This window comes from Gorilla gorilla, chromosome 3 (genome assembly GCF_029281585.2).
Source record: "Gorilla gorilla gorilla isolate KB3781 chromosome 3, NHGRI_mGorGor1-v2.1_pri, whole genome shotgun sequence".
NCBI lineage: Eukaryota > Metazoa > Chordata > Mammalia > Primates > Hominidae > Gorilla > Gorilla gorilla.
Genome location: NC_073227.2, coordinates 193,258,906 through 193,281,456, shown reverse-complemented (window position 1 = coordinate 193,281,456; position 22,551 = coordinate 193,258,906). Strand labels below are relative to the sequence as shown.

The following is a 22,551-nucleotide window of genomic DNA, read 5'->3' as shown; positions in this document are numbered from 1 at the left end:
TTTTATTGTACTGTCCTCACTTATTTTTTGACTATGATTGACCACAGGTAAATAAAGCCTCAAAAAGTGAAATCACAGATAAAAGAAAACCACTGTATTTTGTTTGAAGTCTGTTTCTTTTCATCACATGGTTAAGTCTCCAGCGTTGCTCCTCAGGGGGCTGTGGCTTTGGGTTGCCCACATTCAGCCTGAGATGACAGTGGTATTCGTAGGGGTTTCTTCCTCTCTTTCCTGACCATATCCTGCTGTTAAACACCACTAATTGCTGGTTGATTGCTTTCTTGTTTTTAATAATGCCCTGGGATATAAACTGTTCTACACACTAATCTGTTCAAATTGTGGCTCATTTGAAGGGTTAGTTTTTGAAGTCTCTCTGTGATATTTGTTCTGACACCAGGAGGGATCCTCCCAAGTTTCTCATTCTTTTTTTCTCTCCTGCAAAATGGCTGGCCTACAGTCTAGGCTGTATCTTCCTAAATATACAAACCACCACTGTACAATTACTTTTCATCACAATCTCTTTTTCAGAGTGACCTTAGGTTTGAACTTCTCTATGCAACGTTGCAAAGAAGTCAGTTTCTTTGGGAAGATACTTGGTGCTATATGTTTTGTGCCTTGCTTCTCTCTCAGGCAAAATCTCTGAAGCAAAGCTCTGGAGATAAGGGTGGGGACAAGGCCAACATTCCTGGAAAGACACCCTGCTCTAGAAGCTGAGCACTCAGGAAGAGGGGACCAGTAGCCTGAGAACCTCTCTGCTTGCATCACTCACGTGAAATCACCACATCACAAACTGGGCAAAGTACAATAAGGGCCTGAAGTATTCTCAGCATGCTATACCCCACGTAGAGCCTCTGTTTCATGTGTGGTGGCTAAGAGGAAGAAGAGATGCCACCTCTGTACTATGATTACCCAAGACTTTCTCTTAGTAACAGGAAACAAGGAGCAGGATGAGAGATACTGAAGTCCTGCTCCTCCTAGGTAAATGGCTCTTGGATTCGGAGTGAGGCCAATAGAAAGCCCTGTGTTCTTGGTCGCACCTGTCTGAAGTAGTGTCTCTGACTTGCTGAGTTGGGAGAGAAGGATAGAGTGATTTTCTTTCAGATACCACAAATTCCTTTCTTACCAAATTTTCATAAATTGTCTTGAATAGATGTTTCTTCCCTTTCTATTTGCCTTTAGGACCATTTCCAGAGACTTAGATATTTTTAAAGAAATAATTTTCACCAACTTCACCAGGGAGCAAGTCAGGGGAGTACCTTATGCTGACATCCAACCTTTGGATGACTTATCTATAAACTCATCTAAGTGCCTGTCACTCACATGCTTAATAAATAATTTTCAGATAACTAAAAATGTGCTTCAGGTAAGAGCACATTTGTTATTGAAAAATACTTACCAGGATTTCTAATCTTGATAAACTATGTTTTAAGATAATGATTTAAAATAAAATGTGTAGAGACAATTTTTCTTCTGTAAAACCAAGTACAATTATCTGTGAATACTTGAGAATAAAATTAATAGTTTTTAGGTGCACATTTAAAATATTCAAATCAAGAATCTTTATAAATGAGATAAATTTATTAAAATTTTAAATGATTTCCTCTGTAGTGTGGTAACATGCACATTGGTGGTTCAACCAATTCTGTTTAATTATTAAGTTCAAGAGAATACGTGATATATCTACTTTAATTTTTTAATTTGAATGAGCATTAGATTTACAGATTATCCTTTGGTTGCAATCACATTTATTAATGCCACTGTTTGGCATCACAATCTAAGTGCTAGTGATTACTTTAACAATAGTTTAAGATTACATGGCTTGCTGATTTGGAAAGGAAGCTCCAGCATTCTCTTTAAAATGGCAGAATTTTCTTACAGACTCATTCTTTATTATATACAACCTAAAATCTTAAATCACTGTCTGTCATTTCAGTAAACTTCTGTGGGTAGGAGTAAAACGAGGAAGGGGAAAATTTAGAAATACAGTTGCTAGATAAACCTTACAGAGCAATGTATATGATTACATCAAATTTTCAGATTTTTTTCTTTAAAGGTTAAAATTATGAATCTATTTCTCAGACCTACGCTTTCAGTTTTATTTATTTGATCCTTATCATAAGATTACAAAGGCTGTTCTTTGATATTCAACACACATGATTTTGAAGCAGCTATAGTTTATTTTTAGATTTTTTTTTCATGTGCACTGTTTTCCCATTGTTATCCTTTTAGACTCCAGTTCCCTTATCCTTGTCCTCATTCAGCCTTTCTTTTTTTGTTGTTTTTTGTTGTTGTTGGTTTTTTTGGGGGGTGGGGGGATGGAGTTTCGCTCTTATTGCTCAGGCCAGAGTGAAATGGTGCGATCTTGGCTCACTGCAACCTCTGCCTCCTGAGTTCAAGTGATTCTCCTGCCTCAGCCTCCAGAGTAGCTGGGATTACAGGTGCCTGCCACCACGCCCAGCTAATTTTTTCTATTTTTAGTAGAGACGGGGTTTCACCATGTTGGCCAGGCTGGTCTCGAACCCCTGACCTCGTGATCCACCTGCCTCAGCCTCCCAAAGTCCTGGGATTACAGGCGTGAGCCATGGCGCCCAGCCTCATGGTCTGTCAGTCACTCCAAAAGGTTAATGTCTGACAAGTCTTAAACTGTTATCTCTCCAAGGAAGATTTTTGTTTCACTAGGGACACACCTCTTAGTTACAGTGATAAACATCTTCTGTCTTTTTCAGGCTTTAGTCAAGAATGAGAGGTATATCTAAATTTTTTGTTGTCGTTATTTCATTATGACTTTCTGTAATGACCCTGAGAACTTATGTACTAACGTCTGTATTACTGTGCATACAATCGGTTTTCAAAAAATATTGAAGGGTACTCACTTAAATAACAGTTTTGAAAGATGGCTTCTACCTGATTGTAGCTATTCCTTCTTTCAATCTCCTGCTTATCATTTAACTGCTTTATTTTTTAAGTAATATTTAGATGTGCCCTAGGCTAGAATAGTGTTTGATTTAAAGGATACATTTCCCATCTCTGTCTCTGTGGCAACATTCACACCTAATTGGAGTGCATGAACAGTCATTTTAGTTTATTTTGCTTCTGAATTCACTTGTAAACTTGTTGAATGAAGGTACTTAATCAAGTTCACAAGGATATCATAATAAAAATGGAAAAGGCAATCAACTAGTGCTATTCACTTTTTATGTGGCTTTTGAAATTGAGAAATATAAAAAATTATCCTTGCAAATTTTTGGATGGTTAACTCAAATATGTTTGCCAATGAGTTCTAGGATTACATAGACAAGAGTCAAAATGGATCACATTTTTCTACTATGCATAAAAATAAAATAAAAACTATTTATAGTATATTTACAAAATCTTATCTGAAAGAAATTGAATACATAATTATTCTTTCTAATAAAAATCTAATTATGTATTTACAATTAAAATTGTGAAATTAGAATACACTAGGTCTCCTTATATTTTACATCTCCATGATATAACTGGAAAATAAAAAAGGGAATCAACAAGATCATTATCAGAAGACAAAGAAATAACTGAATAGATCATGTGATCGCTGATTTGGTAAACCTTGCCCCAATTTTAATAATCTTCATACATGGTGAGGAAGCTGAAGAAACTTGCATCCCCGCTTACGGAAATGGGCACATAAACATTCAAAATGCAATTGGACTTGTTCAGCATCACAATGCAAGTCATGCAAGTCAATATATTTAGAATCATTATTCAATATACTTCCAGAAAGGCAGGAGTATTTAGAATATAAGGCACTGAAAAATCAAGAGTTTGCTCAAAAGTCTGTATATATCGAGAAATAGCATATAGTGCTGACTTTGTAAGTACTTCATGTAAGTACTTGTAAGTATATACTACTTATCACAGGAGGAGACTTCTTTTCTCTACAGATGTTCCCATGTGGCAGGACAGTCATTAGACAAACGCACCTGGCCTTTCTCCACCTTTTCAGAGTTTCTTTCCCGGAGAAAGAGATTCGTGGGTTTGGGTTACAAAGCTTACTGTAGTTGGCCAGCTCCTTCTTCATTTTTTTCTGCTTTGGAACCTGCTTGCCTGCGGAGATCAGTCATCTTATTCTGCCATCCATGACTTAAGTTTGACAATTTTGATTATGCTATCCAGCAATGTCTGTGACTTGAAGACTGAATGTGCCTCATTCTGGACTTCAGTCTTGAGTATAATACTTGGCCTGCATCTAAACCATGCTCACCAATAGAATTGCAACAATAAGAAAGAGAATGTTTTCATAGCAAATCATTTCTGGGGCTATCTCTCAAATGGTTCTGAAACTACAGGAAACAGGACTACATTAGTCTGGTATAACTGCCACCCTACTGAAAACAATCATATAATCCAAGAGGTTGTAAAGATTCTCTTAGACAGAAATAGTTTTAGCTTCATGGCTTTGACAAGCAATGGAGTATTGAGTGTTGAGAGAACACTCTGTGATACCTCATACTCCATTTATTGTCAAAGTCATGAAGCTAAAACTATTTCTACCTGGGTAATATTAGTGATATAAAAAAGAAATGATAAAAAGTCACAATACAAAGTGAGACTATATTAATTTTAAAATATCCCAGCTACTCAGCCACCTTAGAAGTCTATCTCAGGTAACATGTAGGTGCATAAATATTTATCTGTATAAACACATATACTTTTATAACGGCCAAAAAAAATGAAACTCATATCAAAGATGCATTTACCCAAAACTGCTGTGAAGCCTACCTCAACTCTCCTATTAGAATGGTTCTTCTATCTCTTTACCTCAATTATTCCTTTTTTCATAGATATGAATTTTTCTTACCCACATTAATTACACTAATTATATCATGCTTACAGGGTATTTGTGATAACTTTTGATTAATTCTTCCATATGCAGGGAATAATACTTGCTTAAAAATTCAATTTTATCTTAGCAACAACATATTCATGCATAAATTTATCAGAGCTTCTTTTCTATATAGGCCATTTTTACATAGTTTTCTATTTCCCTATTTTATATGTATATTTCAAATAGATGTCTTATGTCTCCCATCCTGAACTATAAGTTAAATAAGGTGTTCCATAGCATGCTAAGAATATATGTGACATCTCAGGTAGATGACTAAATACAAAGACATGGCAAAATCAATACACAAGTGGAGAAAAACTTAAAAGTGTGGCAAAATAAAACCAGGCCACCGAGATATCCATTGACTGGACATTTGTCATACAGAAGTGCTCATTGTAAAATTCTTATCAACATTGCATTAAATAAAATATAAAGATAAGATGTTCTAAGGAGAGATTCAGGGTGATCACAGGCACTATGGATACAGACATGACTTGGCACTAACAGAAGAAGGGAGTGAGTATTTAAAATACATCAAGTATATGCTCAAAAAATATATAAAAATCAACCAGGGCCAGGCACAGTGGCTCATGCCTATAACCCTAGCACTTTGGGAGGCCAAGGCAGGCAGATTGAGGTCAGGAGTTCAAGACTAGCCTGGCCAACATGGAGAAACTCTGTCTCTACTAAAAATACAAAATTAGCCAGGTGTGGTGGCGCATGCCTGTAATCCCAGCTACTTGGGAGGCTGAGGCAGGAGAATTGCTTGAACCCGGGAGGCAGAGGTTGCAGTGAGCTGAGATTGCGCCATTGCATTCCAGCGTGGGCAACAAGAGTGAAACTCCATCTCAAAAAAAAAAAAAAAAAAAAAAAAAAATCAACCCAAAGTGTAGGGCTAGGAGAATATAAAAAAAGATAAAAAATTCGACATACCAAAGCATAGATAGTGTAAGAAGCTGAAACAATTTGTAAGATAGAGAGATGTTAAGAGCATTTGGAAAAACTATTTTAAAAATTAAAAACACAAGTGAAAAGCTTGAAATGTATTTTTTGGATAAAAGTAAGACTGATCAAATTATTGCACACATGCCAATATTCTGTCCTTTGTCTATGGCTCCTACTTAAGGAAATCTATGCTGATTCTCAAATAATAAAGCCAAAAAAAGCAGTTTATTTTTATACTAGTGAAGAAATGAATCAGAAAATTTCTTTAAAAAATCCCTATGCAGGCCTGGCGTGGTGGCTCAAGCCTATAATCCCAGCACTTTGGGAGGCCGAGGCAGGCGGATCACCTGAGTTCAGGAGTTTGAGACCAACCTGGCCAACGTGGTGAAACCTTGTCTCTACTAAAAATACAAAAAATTTAGTCAGGCTTGGTGGCAGGTGCCTGTAATCTCAGCTACTCAGGAGGCTGAGGCAGGAGAATCGCTTGAACCCAGGAGGCGGAGGTTGCAGTGAGCCAAGATCGCGCCATTGCCATCCAGCCTGGGCTACAGAGGGAGACTCTGTCTCAAAAAAAAAAAAAAAAAAAAAAAAAAGCCTATGCATTAGGATTTCTGAAATACGTTGTCTTAAATATTCTTCATAGTGTACTAGAATGTGCACTACATATCAAAACATATAAAACCATGATTTTTTTTAACTAAATGTGAGAATATGAAAGAGTACAGAGCACTTAAATATACAGGGAGTGACCAATAGTTTATCACATGGCGTAAGTCCAGCTAATATGCTTTAGAATAAGATCAAGTTCAGTTAAATCTCAAGATAGGAGTCCCCATATCTTCCATTGTAAAATCCTAGAATAAAGAAAAATAAACTCTTCCCTCCTAGCACTCTGAGACTAGTTTCAATTGGCTTACTGAAAAGGAAAAGTTTCTTAGAAGTGATGTTTTATTTTAAAAGTCACACAAAGTTTGCATTCTATTCTATAGATTGTGTCAATATAAAAAAGCTATGGTCCATCACTTTCAGCCTAGTTAAATAGATAATACTGAAATATGTCACAAGTTGATCTTATAATTTCAAAGATCACTTACACAGAGCTGCATACTCTTGTGGTTAAATGTACCTGCCCTGCCTTTGGTGAAGCACAGATGAAGTCAAAAGCATAGTACTTTAAACAGTGGGAGCCTGTAAGACATTATTTGGCTCTCTGTTTCCTGCAGGTGGAGCACTGGCAAAATCAGAGGTGACATCAGGCTTCTCTTCCAGCATTGCTAAGAGTCAAATACTGACCTCACCAAGGTGAACCTTATTCCTGGTAGTATACTTAACACTTTCTTTTTATCCATCTCAAACCCTCTCAAGGTTTTTGTTGCTGCTGTTGTTTGTTTTCATATTTTTTTTTTTTACTACATGACCACTTGTCCTATTAAATATCCAGCCTTAGTAACTAAGTTGGAATATTATCCCAGATTATATTTTGGCCATATTTTTCTTCCGTAACATTTATAATAATGCTGTCTTCATATTGTAAATTGAGTAACCCTAATAAAAATTTCAGAATTTTTTTTACATCTTTCCATTTTTTTCCCATTATTACATAAGATCTTTTCTTAAAAGATGGTGTTCACACTAAAAATAGTTTTTGAGAAGAATGGGAATAACTGTCTTCTTTTGACTTCAGTGATTTTCTGCACTGTTTCTAAACTTGTCATTATTTCCACTTGAATACACATTAAGAGACTGAGATTAGAAGTGTTGGGGTGGGGGCTGGGCACGGTGGCTCAGCCTGTAATCCCAGCACTTTGGGAGGCTGAGGTGGGCGGATCACGAGGTCAGGAGATCGAGACTATCCTGGGTAACAGGTGAAATCCCGTCTCGATTAAAAATACAAAAAATTAGCCGGCGTGGTGGCAGGCGCCTGTAGTCCCAGCTACTCGGGAGGCTGAGGCAGGAGAATGTCGTGAACCCAGGAGGCGGAGCTTGCAGTGAGCCGAGATCAAGCCACTGCACTCCAGCCTGGGCGACAGTGGGAGACTCCGCCTAAAAAAAAAAGAAGTGTGGGGGTGGGGGGGGAACTGGATAGATAAAAATTATTCTCTTAGCATATTTATTATGCCAACAATGCAACTTAATGCATCTTTGATGATGTGCAATTAGGTATTAAAATTTCTCGTAACTAGAAATGTTCTTGGTCAGTGAGAATTACTGTAGATAATTTCAGGTAACGTGGGGATAATTTGGCTGGTTAAAAGGCCTGGGTCAATATATAAAGCACTCAATTTAGGAAAAAAAGATTGTTCTTCACATTAGTCCTCTGTTTAGCTATATTGGGAAATGCAACTTCATATAAAACATGAGGAGAAAAACAGTAATTATTTCATAATTTTAAATAAATTTCTAAAGATACAAAATGGCAACTAGAAAATAGTCCTTCAAACCATAATGTACTGATTTTTTTTCTAAAGGGTCAATTATCTTTGCACAAAGTTAAGGAGTTTTATCGCTTTAAATTACTGGTTTAATTTAGATTTCTGATTCTTATTTTAATTAGTAGCCCTGATTTTTTTTCCTTGATTTTCTCTCTCTCACACCAGGGTTTCCATAGGGAAGTTTTTGGGTTGTTGTGGGTGAAAGGATAGCTATATTAGTACAGTTAGATAGATTTATCAGATACATGTGCCAACACTACATTACAAATTCTTATCACATTCCATGTTCTCAGTTAGTATCCTTTGGTGGTGTTTACGCTATTAGGAAAACAATAACACATTAAAATGAAAAGTACAATAAGTGATGTTAGATGTAGATGGGGGTAGATAGAGAAAAGATGGATTTGGGGTAAGTATATATAGTAGTATCATTTCAACTATAATATGCAGTTACAGTTCAATACAAACTCAACTCACTGTCAACAGACAAGCCACAAGCAGTTTATAAAGTGACAAGAAATTGAACCAGCAATCACTACTTATCACTTTTGGATTATGGATGCATTCATTTAGGGTATTCTTTATGAAAATGCAACAACCATGGCACTAAATCTGTCTGGGGTGAGAATGAAGTTCATAGAAGACATGCACATGTAGACAGTTCTGGTAGCTCTAATAACCAGCAAAAAACATTTGCTTTGTAATTTACATGATCAAAAGTTAAAAGTACGGATATTGTCTTAAAATATTTCATGTTAATGAGTTAACACAGTCAACAAAAATGTGTATTGAATTTTTAGAAATTCAGTATTGTTTTGAAATTTTAATGGTTACTCCAATTTAGGTCAAGTATATTTAAGATGATGCAATATGAGTTTTTATCAAAATTATTAGGATAAAATATTTGGTTACATATCTCGCAGTGATACGCATTTAAAAAAACAATCAAAGGACAAAAAAAAAAAAAACAAAAAAACCCACCCTGATCACTGATATGCTGATACTCACTTAGCATGACGAATATCTGGCAGAGACCTCTCTAGAGCAATATTGTTGCTGACGAAAATATTAAAACCATTTTCCCTGTAAGCTGAGTCATCATGGTCCTCTTCAGTAAGGGGGTAAGGTTTCCCATGTTCACCTTTCCCTAGCAGGAGAAAACAAAATGAGATTATCGTCTCTATAAAAGCCATTTTATCTTCTAGAACAGATATGAAGACTGGAATGTGTATCATCGCCTATTGCTGTGCTCTGCAGACGGAGCTAGTACTAAGATTTTATTATATTATTTTAATTGCCTTTAAGTAAATGAAATATACTCAATATAAAAAGCAAACCACACAGAAGTAGAAAGTGTAATCTCACACTGCAGAGAGAACCACTGCCAAGATTTTTAGTGTATGTTTATTAATGCTTGTATGCAGATTTTAATACACACACTGATTTGTAACTTGATTTTTCCAGAATAATTGTATACTTTTTATTTACTTCCAATAGTTGATGTTATTTGATTGTATTCCAATTTACACCATTCCACTGAAAATATACTATTATTTCTAATTTTTCCATTACAATAAACATCTTTGCTTTTCACAGTTATGCATTTTTGAAAGGGAAGCATAAATCCCCAGAAATGGAATTACTGAGATATCTTTAAAGTACATCTAACAGTTTTGACACATCCTGAGACACACTGTAAATTTTCAGCTTCATCAGTAAAATATATATTCCTCATATTTTAATTTGACATTTCTTGATTACTATGAATTAATAATTTCTTATATCTTTATCATTTGTATTTCCTTCATTGTGAAATGATTGTTCAAGCATTTTTAAAAAGTTTTTGTTTTTTACATACTATATTTATTATATTTTTGTTAATTACATATCTTGCAAATATTTTATTGTATTAAATCAGATTTTTTCCATCCAGATGATTTTACTTTTTTCTTTTATAATTTCTCATTTTATATTTTATATATTTACAAAGAAGGCCTTCCCTAGTCTAGTATCACTTTTAGTATCTATTTAAAAACTCAGAGTTTTACTACCATTCTGTTTTTATTTTATCTATCAAAATTTTTGAAACATCTGGAATATGTTTTGGTGTGAGAAGTGCAATAAATATAATTTTTATTTTTTTCAAAGCAAATGTTCAGGCAGTTATAGAAATACTATTTATTGAGGCTTGTCATAGTGGCTCAGGTCTATAATCCCAGCACTTTGGGAGGCCAAGGCAGGCTGATCACCTGAGGCCAGGAGTTTGAGACCAGCCTGGCCAACCTGGCGAAATGCCGTCTCTACTAAAAATACAAAAATTAGGCAGGCGTGGTGGCACACACCTGCAATCTCAGCTACTGGGGAGGCTGAGGAATGAAAATCGCTTGAACCCAGAAGGCAGAGGTTGCAGTAAGCCAAGATTGGGCCACTGCATTCCAGCATGGGTGACAGAACAAGACCCTGTCATATTTAAAAAAAAAAAAAAATTATCGAGTAATTTGCTTTTTTCTTCCCTGCTTTAAAATGCTACGTACAAAATTTCGTACCCTTGCTCATGCATATTTAAACATTATCATGGCATTCACTGTTATGCCAATGCTTGCATTGGAAACATCATTAGTAACCCCTTTTAATATATGCAAAGCCATTTCTTACTGTATTCTTTTTCCAACCAATAACATGTTTATTTTTCTGTGTGAACGGTTTAATAAACTGGCCTTTCTGGATTTTGTTTTTTAGATTACATTAGATTTTCAGGTTCATCCTTATATAATTGATATTTTTATATATATCAGCTATTTTTCAAGTGCTCTGCCTTTGCACCTCAGTGGCGTTTTATACAATTTTCATTCTTTTAGTCCTATGCAATTTTTGGTAAATTTTTGTAGATGTGTTTTACCTTCATTGTATTGTTTGTAGTATCCTTTCTTTCATTACATTTTTCTAAATAGCACACACTAAAGTTATTTATTTTTATACTTCTTATTCAGCTACCAAACTGAACTATTTTTTAAATAATTTTTAAAAACTAGTGTTTTACAGATACACAATGTTTACTTCAAATAATAATATTTTTGCCTCCTCTTTCTTCATAACTCATGATTTCTTATCTAATTATATAGTTAACAATAAATAATTATTAACAGGCATTTACTCTGGTATTGACTTTAATACAATTGCTGTTAAGTATTACAGATTTAAGCTGAGTAATTAACATGTATTTGTGTGTGTATGTGTTTGAGTGTCTAATAATATGTATCTATAACTCGTCATTTAAGAAATAATATTTCTAGTACCCTTTAAAACAATGTCTTTATTCATTAATATGATTTTAAAAAACACTTTTTAAAAATCTTTAGAGATTTTTATATTTTTCACTTTAGTAACCTTGATTTACAAACATGTTATTCATTTTGTATTACTAGAATTCAAGAGTTTGTTAGAAAATTTGGTTTCCATATCAGTGATTCCTTAAAAAAAAGTATCTTTCTTTTCTTAGTTTCTTACTACTACTGCCCTTAAATTCAATAGCCCTGACAGCCAAGATCATACAGCTGGGGATTGATAAGAAATTATATTCTCAAAAAGCAGACTGGAAACCTCTCCAATCAAAGGAAAAGAAACAAAAATCTTTAAATGATATTTCGCCCCAAAAAACCAAAAATAAAAACAAAAAAACAAATTTCATCTCCTTTGCTTCCCTGTTTGATTTCTTAGGAGAAAATGTCATTTATTACTTTTCAATGTAAATGGAAAATAAATCAGTGAGAAATTTCATGTATATAACAGCTAGTTATTGAGCATCCATGATATACAAAGTATTGTGTTAAATTACTTCATATAAATTTTTAACCCAACACAGTTACGCCTTGAAATAAACATTCTGCTACCTAAGTTACATGTAAGTAAATAAAAGAGAGACTAATGTTCACTAGCACTTCCATAGTTAGAAATTAGCCACATAACATGCGGAAATGTTTAAACGACATAAATCTTTCTTCCATTAATGACAAAATTTGCTGTAAGTTCTCTTGGACTTATATAGTCTCTGGTTTTAACTAGATCTATGTCATTCTATACATCCTATTTAAAAAGAAAATTTTATGCCAGGTGCAAGTCAATAAATGTGATACACCACATACACAGAATTAAAAACAAAAATCATATGATTATCTCAATAGATGCAGAAAAAGCATCTGACAAAATCCAGCATCCCTTTATGATGAAAACCCTCAGTAAAATTGGCATAGAAGGGACATACCTCAAGGTAATAAAAGCCATTTATGACAAACCCACAGGCAACATTATATTGAATGGGACAGGAGGGAGTTCACAGCATTCGCCTGAGAACTGGAAAAAAACAAGGATGCCCACTTTCACCACTTCTTTTCAACATAGTCCTGGAAGTCCTAGCCAGGACAATCAGACAACAGAAAGAAATAAGGGGCATCCAAATTGGTAAAAAGGAAGTGAAACTGTCATGGTTCACCAATGATATAATCATGTACTGTGAAAACCCTAAAGACTCATCCAAAAATCTCTTAGTTTACTACTTTACTGAATTCATTTACCAGTAAACAGCATTTACTGGTAAATGAATTCAGTAAAGTTTCGGTATACAAAATCGATGAATACAAATCAGTAACACTGCTATGTACCAACGGTGACTAAGCTGAGAATCAAATCAACAACTTAACCACTGTTATAAGAGCCGTAAAAAAAAAAAAAAAAAAAAAAAAAAGTTAAAACACATCCCATGCTCATGGATGGGTAGAATCAATACTGTGAAAATGACCATACTACCAAAAGCAATCTATACATTTAATGCAATTCCAATCAAAAAACTATCATAATTCTTCACAGAACTAGAAACAGCAATCCTAAAATTCATATGGAACTAAAAAAGATCCCACATAACCAAAGCAAGACAAAGAAAAAGGAACAAATCTGGAGGCATCACATTACCTGACTTCAAATTATACTACAAGGCTATAGTTATCAAAACAGCATGGTACTGGTATAAAAACAGGCATGTACACCACTGGAACAGAATAGAGAGCCCAGAAATAAAGGCAAATACTTACAGCCAACTGATTTTTGACAAAGCGAACAAAAACACAAAGTGGAGAAAGGACATCCTATTCAACAAATCTTGCTGGAATAATTGGCAAGCCACATATAGAAGAACAAAACTGGATCTTCATCTCTCAATTTATACAAAAATCAACTCAAGATGGATCAAAAACTTAAATCTTAGACCTAAAATCATAAAAATTCTAGAAGATAAAATCAGAAAACCCCTTCTAGACATTGGCTTAGGCAAAGACATCATGACCAAGAACCCCAAAGCAAATGCAAGAAAAACAAAGATAAATAGATGGGACTTAATTAAACTCAAAAGTTTCTGTGCAGTGAAAGATATAATCAGCAGAGTAAACAGAAAACCAACAGAGTGGGAAAACATCTTCACAAACTATGTGTCTGACAAAGGACTAACATCCAGAATCAAACATATGAAAAAGTGCTCAACATCACTAATTATGAAGGAAATCCAAATTAAAACCATAATATGATACCATCTTACTCCTGTGAGAATGGCCACAATTTAAAAATCAAAAAGTAGTGTATGTTGGTGTGCATGTGATTAAAGAGGAGCACTTTTACACTGCTGGTGGGAATGTAAACTAGTACAACCACTATGGAAAACAGTATGGAAATTTTTTAAAGAACTAAAAGTAGAACTACCATTTGATTCACAAGCCCTCTACTGGGTATCCACTCAGAAGGAAAGAAGTCATCGTAAGAAAAAGACACTTACATATGCATGTTTATAACAGCACAATTCGCAATTGCAAAAATATGGAACCAGCCTAAATGCTCATTAACCAATGAGTGTGTAAAGAAAATGTGGCATATACATACCATGGAATACTACTCAGCCAAAAAAAGGAATGAAATAATGGCATTTGTAGCAACCTGGATGGAGCTGTAGACCATCATTTTAAGTGAAATAACTCAGGAATGGAAAATCAAACATCATATGTTCTCACTTGTAAGTGGGAGCTATGATACGAGGACACAAAGGCATAAGAATAATATTATGGACTCTGGGCACTCAGGGGTAAAGCTACCAGGGTAAAGGGTAAAAGACTACACATTGGGTTCAGTGTGCACTGCTTAGGTGATGGGTACACCCAAATCTCAGAAGTCACCACTAAAAAATTTATCCATGTAAACAAACACCACCTGTTTTCCCAAACAATGGAAATAATTAAAAAAGAAAATTGTACTGTAAAGTAGCCTTTCCTTTCTTCAACATATTTTTGTTTTCATTTATTTATTTATTTATTCATTTATTGGAGATGGAATCTTGCTCTGTCACCCAGACTGGAGTGCAGTGGCGCGATCTCGGCTCACTGCAAGCTCCACCTCCCAAGTTCAAGCAATTCTCCTGCCTCAGCCTCCCGAGTAGCTGGGATTACAGCCACCTGCCACCATGCCCAGCTAATTTTTGTATTTTTAGTAGAGACAGGGTTTCACCATGTTAGCCAGGTTGGTCTCGAACTTCTGGCCTCAGGTTACTTTCCCAGCTTGGCCTCTCAAAGTGCTGAGATTACAGGCATGAGCCACCACGCCCGGCCAACATATTTTTATTTTCAAATTCATATGCCCTAAGTAAAATGTATACATCCACCCGAAGCTTCTTTTAAAAAATGTTTGTACACATATTTTTAGTGCTGAGCCTTTAGATTCAGTCACTTCTAAGACTACAAAATAAAAATTTAAAGCTACACATTCATTAGAACATCTGTCAATTAAAGGGAAATTTATTTTATTTGTACATCAATTTGATGTTCAGAGTGAGGAATCTTATGAGATAAAGCTTTTTAAATGAATGAATGATTCTCTAAAGGTATAAAACAAAACTGGTGAGTCACCAATTATGGCATACTAGACATTCCTTCTTTGCAGTTGTGAGAATAGGATTTAAAATGGTATGTTTTTATACACAAAGCCAGCAGTTTTTACTGCAAATTCTATCAACTCATCTTAAGTTCTAATAGGTAGAGCCTCAAGGTTTATATTGTCTCATACAGTCTTACATTGCTTTTGCAAACAACAAAACAAAATAAAGCAGAAGACTCTAAACAAAAAAAAATTGTATGTTTGAATATTTATGATAATACTCAGAGGTTTTAACAGCGATTATTTCTCTATTGCTACATCTATTTCAACACTAAAATTTATAATATAATTTACTATTATCAAATGTAAAATCAATACAGCATATTTCTTTAAATATGAGAATTAGTGTACCATCTGCTATGTTCAAATTAGTATGAAAGGTATGTGAGATGTTTTAAATAATCAAAATATACAAATTAAATATTATATTTAAATGTATAAGTATTAAGCAGAAAAATTGCTGTCTTACAAATATGTCTTTGATACTATGTATACTTAAGGCAGATAGTAGATACTTAACATGAAATTTATGTTAATTTTCTCATTGTCTACCTGGCATTTTTCCCCCTGGCTAAAGGACATTTTATTTAGTATGGCAGTCTTGTACATTGGCACACCTACCAATTTTTGATATGTTTATTGATTGTCTACTATATGCACGACTGGGTAGGGAAACTGAAAATATGGATAGTATAACCCCTATCCAAACAGCTAGAAATATTCTATAAGTGAAAAGATATAGGGAAAAATTATAAACCAGCAATTGTGATATGGTAACATATTTGTGGAACTGAATGAACTAAACAATAAGACCTAGAAGAGTTTCAAAATTGTGGAAAACTAATGAACTTTGTATAACCTGGAAACTGCAACTAGAAAAAGTGAGATTTCAGCTCACATTGGAAGAAGAGTAGAGAATTAAAATAGTTTTTGTGTTAAGTACAGGGCTAGGGAGACTTTACATAAGAAGAAATGGGGGTGAATGAATTTGTACAGACAAGACTTTTGAAAATCCTGTTTGGAACATAATAAATCTATCTAAATAGAGATCTCATAAGATGGAATACTGAGAGATAAAGTAGGTTTATGTTGGGGGAAAAAAAACTCTGCTAGTGACACTTTAAAGTATTTTAAGTATTTCTTACAAGTAACTAGAATACAAGAAAAACATAAATCAGTGTTTTTACACTTCTTCTGAGGAATTTTGAGCAATAAGCAGTTGAAACACTCAAGAATTTTTATAGTCAGACCTCTGCTCAAATATGATTTTTTGGAGAGAGTTTTCATAATTATCACAATTAAACCAGCATACCCAGGACATCAGGACCTATTTCCCAAATTTGCTTTTTTTTTTCCCATATACTACTTACTATTCTACACTTATGTTTTCACCTATTAACCAACTAATGTTCCCATTGGGATGTATGCTCCACAGAAGCAGGAACTTTTTCATCTTCATCGTAATGTCTCTAGCAGCAACAAGAGTGACTGCCACATAACAGGTACGCCACACATATTTTATGAGTGCCATATGAAAATGAGGTGCTAAGAATTTGAGCTTATTACTCAGGGGAAATGAAGAAAGATATTCATGTATTTATTCAAAAGCACATATTAAGCACCTACTCTGTGACAAGGTCTGGGGATGAAATATGAACACCACAGTTATTAACTTTGATATCAAGTTTGAGAGAAAAAAAACCCAGAATATTGTGATTTAAAACATATTTTAATAATCTAGGAGCATTGAGAGCTGGAAATGTGTCTTTATGTCTTTGGGTGAGAAATCATTAGCAAAGTGATTTGTTCCCCTCTGAAATGAATGGAGAAATGAATTAATGCACTTTGTATTATGAGGCAGACAAAGGATTTATCACAATGAGATGGGACCCATAAACAGACAGTAACTACTGTTTCATTCTTGGGCAGGGGCAGGGGAGTGAGGGCGGTTTGGAAATGGGGAGATGTAAGTCAAAAGATATAAAACAGCATATATGTAAGATAAACAAGTTTAGAGCTCTAATGTACATGAGGATTAAGGTAATAAAATGGTATTGTATTAGGGAGTTTTGTTAAATAAGTAGATTTTATCTGCTGTTGTCACACAAACAAAAGTAACTGAGATAATACATATGTTAATCTGCCTCACCATAGTAATAATTTTACAATCTATGTGTATCCCATAACATTATATTGTAAGCCTTAAATACACACAATACAATTTATTTTTTTAAAGGCAACAGGTAGGCAGGCAGAAAACAAGTGTCACAGACATGATACTGAGAGATGAGTGCATACAGGGAGATTAGGAATCGCAACTAGGGTTTGGTATGGCAAGAGTGTGGTTTTTATAAGGTGGAGTAGTAAGAGACATAACCAGAAAGGTAGTAAATTGTTGGGGTTGCCTTATTCTGGAAGTAGTACGTCTTAATCAGAGTGAAGTGTAGTAAGTTAATAATCCATACTGACATCTCTAGGGTAATGCCAGGCGCTGTGGCTCACGTCTGTAATCCCAGCACTTTGGGAGGCTGAGACAGGTGGATCACAAGGTCAGGAGTTCAAGACCAGCCTGGCCAAGATGGTGAAACCCCATCTCTACTAAAACTACAAAAATTAGCTGGGCACAGTGGCAGGTGCCTGTAATTCCAGTTACTCGGGAGGCTGAGGCAGGAGAATCGCTTGAACCTGGGCGGCAGAGGTTGTAGTGAGCCAAAATCGCACCACTGCACTCCAGCCTGGGTGACAGAGTGAGACTCCATTTCAAAAAAATAAAAATATAAATATAAAAATTTAAATGTAGCACAAGAACGTCTAATATAAAACCTAACAATAAAGAGAAATGAAGTAATAAAAATCCTGTCTGTGTAACAACAAAGCAGAAAAAGGATGAACCAAGGATTATATAACAAATGAGAACTATAGAAAACAAACAGCCAAACTTAAATGAATAGATTCCTTCTTAAAAAAAAAAAGTTACCAAGATTAACAAGAAGAAATTCAATATCAAAATAGTCCTATATCTATTTTTAAAAGTTGAAAACTCCAGGCCCAGGTGAACACTCTGGTGAATTTTTCTGACAATAAAGTAAGAAATAGTAATATTCTTATACAAATTTTTTAGAAAACAGAGGAACTTATTTTTATTTTCTTGCCAGCATGGACCTGATATCAAAGCCAGGTAAGAGCACTGTGAGAAAGGAATGCCACAGATTTATGTCTCTCATGAGGATAGGTGGAGAAATCCTTAAAAAATATTAGCAAGGACAGGTGGAGCCAAGATGGCCTAATAGGAACAGCTCCAGTCTACAGCTCCCAGCATGAGCGAAGCAAAAGACGAATGATTTCTGCATTTCCAACTGAGGTACTGGGTGCATCTCACTGGGGATTGTTGGACAGTGGGGGAAGAACAGTGGGTGCAGTGCACTGGGCCTAAGCCAAAGCAGGGTGAGGCATTGCCTCACCCGGGAAGTGCAAGGGGTCAGGGAATTCCCTTTCCTAGCCAAGGAAAGGGGTGACAGATGGCACCTGGAAAATTGGGTCACTCCCACCCTAATACTGCACTTTTCCGACGGTCTTAGCAAACAGCACACCAGGAGATTACATCCCATGCCTGGCTCGGAGGGTCCTATGCCCACAGAGCCTCACTCATTGCTAGCACAGCAGTCTGAGATCAAACTGCAAGGTGGCAGTGAGGCTGGGGAAGGGGTGCCCGCTATTGCTGAGCCTTGAGTAGGTAAACAAAGCGGCCGGGAATCTTGAACTGGGTGGAGCCCACCGCAGCTCAAGGAGGCCTGCCTGCCTCAGTAGACTCCACCTCTGGGAGCAGGGCATAGCCAAACAAAAGGCAGCACAAACCTCTGCAGACTTAAATGTCCCTGTCTGACAGCTTTGAAGAGAGTAGTGGTTCTCCCAGCAACGCAGCTGGAGATCTGAGAACGGACAGACTGCCTCCTCAAGTGGGTCCCTGACCCCTGAATAGCCTAACTGGGAGGCACCCCCCAGTAGGGGCAGACTGACACCTCACATGGCCGGATACTCCTCTGAGACAAAACCTCAAGAGGCACAATCAGGCAGCAACATTTGCTGTTCACCAATATCTGCTGTTCTGCAGCCTCCGCAGCTGATACCCAGGAAAACAGGGTCTGGAGTGGACCTCCAGCAAACTCCAACAGACCTGCAGCTGAGGGTCCTGACTGTTAGAAGGAAAACTAACAAACAGAAAGGACATCCACACCAAAACCCCATTCGTACGTCACCGTCATCAAAGACCAAAGGTAGATAAAACCACAAAGATGGGGAAAAAACAGAGCAGAAAAACTGAAAATTCTAAAAATCAGAGCGCCTCTCCTCCTCCAAAGGAACATAGCTCCTCACGAGCAATGGAACAAAGCTGGACGGCGAATGACTTTGAAGAGTTGAGAGAAGAAGGCTTCAGACGATCAAACTACTCTGAGCTAAAGGTGGAAGTTCGAACCCATGGCAAAGAAGTTTAAAAGCCTTGAAAAAAGATTAGACGAATAGCTAACTAGAATAACCAATGCAGAGAAGTCCTTAAAGGACCTGATGGAGCTGAAAACCATGGCACAAGAACTATGTGATGAATGCACAAGCCTCAGTAGCCAATTCGATCAATGGGAAGAAAGGGTTATCAGTGATGGAAGATCAAATGAATGAAATGAAGAGAGAAGAGAAGTTTAGAGAAAAAAGAATAAAAAGAAACGAACAAAGCCTCCAAGAAATATGGGACTATGTGAAAAGACCAAATCTACATCTGATTGGTGTACCTGAAAATGACGGGGAGAATGGAACCAAATGGAAAACACTCTGCAGGAAATTATCCAGGAGAACTTCCCCAATCTAGCAAGGCAGGCCAACATTCAAATTCAGGAAATACAGAGAATGCCACAAAGATACTCCTCGAGAAGAGCAACTCCAAGACACATAATTGTCAGATTCACCAAAGTTGAAATGAAGGAAAAAATGTTAAGGGCAGCCACAGAGAAAGGTCGGGTTACCACAAAGGGAAGCCCATCAGACTAACAGCTGATATCTCGGCAGAAACTCTACAAGCCAGAAGAGAGTGGGGGCCAATATTCAACATTCTTAAAGAAAAGAATTTTCAACTCAGAATTTCAAATCCTGCCAAACTAAGCTTCATAAGTGAAGGAGAAATAAAATCCTTTATAGACAAGCAAATGCTGAGAGATTTTGACACCACCAGGCCTGCCCTAAAAGAGCTCCTGAAGGAAGCACTAAACATGGAAAGGAACAACCGGTACCAGCCACTGCAAAAACATGCCAAACTGTAAAGACCATCAATGGTAGGAAGAAACTGCATCAACTAACGAGCAAAATAACCAGCTAACATCATAATGACAGCATCAAATTCACACATAACAATATTAACCTTAAATGTAAATGGGCTAAATCCTCCAATTAAAAGACACAGACTGGTAAATTTGATAGAGAGTCAAGACTCATCAGTGTGCTGTATTCAGGAAACCCATCTCATATGCAGAGACACACATGGGCTCAAAATAAAGGGATGAAGGAAGATCTACCAAGCAAATGGAAAACAAAAAAAGGCAGGGGTTGCAATCCTAGTCTCTGATAAAACAGAATTTAAACCAACAAAGATCAAAAGAGACAAAGAAGGCCATTACATAATGGTAAACGGATCAATTCAACAAGAAGAGCTAACTATCCTAAATATATATGCACCCAATACAGGAGCACCCAGATTCATAAAGCAAGTCCTTAGAGACCTACAAAGAGACTTAGACTCCCACACAATAATAATGGGAGACTTTAACACCCCACTGTAAACATTAGACAGATCAATGAGACAGAAAGTTAACAAGGATATCCAGGAATTCAACTCAGCTCTGCACCAAGCGGACCTAATAGACATCTACAGAACTCTCCACCCCAGATCAACAGAATATACATTCTTCTCAGCACCACACCATACCTATTCCAAAATTGACCACATAGTTGGAAGTAAAGCACTCCTCAGCAAATGTAAAAGAACAGAAATTATAACAAACTGTCTCTCAGACCACAGTGCAATCAAACTAGAACTCAGGATTAAGAAACTCACTCAAAACTGCTCAACTACATGGAAACTGAACCACCTGCTCCTGAATGACCACTGGGTCCATAACGAAATGAAGCCAGAAATAAAGATGTTCTTTGAAACCAATGAGAACAAAGACACAACATACCAGAATCTCTGGGACACATTCAAAGCAGTGTGTAGAGGGAAATTTATAGCACTAAATGCCCACAAGAGAAAGCAGGAAAGATCCAAAATTGACACCCTAACATCACAATTAAAAGAACTAGAGAAGCAAGAGCAAACACATTCAAAAGCTAGTAGAAGGCAAGAAATAACTAAGATCAGAGCAGAACTGAAGGAAATAGAGACACAAAAAACCCTTCAAAAAATCAATGAATCCAGGAGCTGGTTTTTTGAAAAGATCAACAACATTGATAGACCACTAGCAAGACTAATAAAGAAGAAAAGAGAGAAGAATCAAATAGATGCAATAAAAAATGATAAAGGGGTTATCACCACCGATCCCACAGAAATATAAACTACCATCAGAGAATACTATAAACACCTCTACACAAATAAACTAGAAAATCTAGAAGAAATGGATAAATTCCTCGACACATACACTCTCCCAAGACTAAACCAGGAAGAAGTTGAATCTCTGAATAGACCAATAACAGGCTCTGAAATTGAGGCAATAATTAATAGCTTACCAACCAAAAAAAGTTCAGGACCAGATGGATTCACAGCCGAATTCTACCAGAGATACAAGGAGGAGCTGGTACCATTCCTTCTGAAACTATTTCAATCAATAGAAAAAGAGGGAATCCTCCCTAACTCATTTTATGAGGCCAGCATCATTCTGATACCAAAGCCTGACAGAGACACAACTAAAAAAGAGAATTTTAGACCAATATCCCTCATGAACATCGATGCAAAAATCCTCAATAAAATAGTGGCAAACCGAATTCAGCAGCACATCAAAAAGCTTATCCACCATGATCAAGTGGGCTTCATCCCTGGGATGCAAGGCTGGTTCAACATATGCAAATCGATAAATGTAATCCAGCATATAAACAGAACCAAAGACAAAAACCACATGATTATCTCAATAGATGCAGAAAAGGCCTTTGACAAAATTCAACAACCCTTCATGCTAAAAACTCTCAATAAATTAGGTATTGATGGGACGTATCTCAAAATAATAAGAGCTATCTATGACAAACCCACAACCAATATCATACTGAATGTGCAAAAACTGGAAGCATTCCCTTTGAATACCGGCACAA

General features: G+C 36.1%; 1 protein-coding gene across 1 annotated transcript in view; it reads right to left on the bottom strand.

Annotated features, from left to right (window-relative positions):
* Positions 1-22,551, bottom strand: part of GALNTL6 (polypeptide N-acetylgalactosaminyltransferase like 6) — a 1,233,993-nt gene that overhangs the window by 731,163 nt on the left and 480,279 nt on the right. Inside the window, exon 4 of the mRNA XM_004040637.5 lies at positions 9,250-9,388. Coding sequence (XP_004040685.2) covers positions 9,250-9,388 — 139 coding nt within the window. The remainder of the gene's footprint in view (positions 1-9,249; positions 9,389-22,551) is intronic.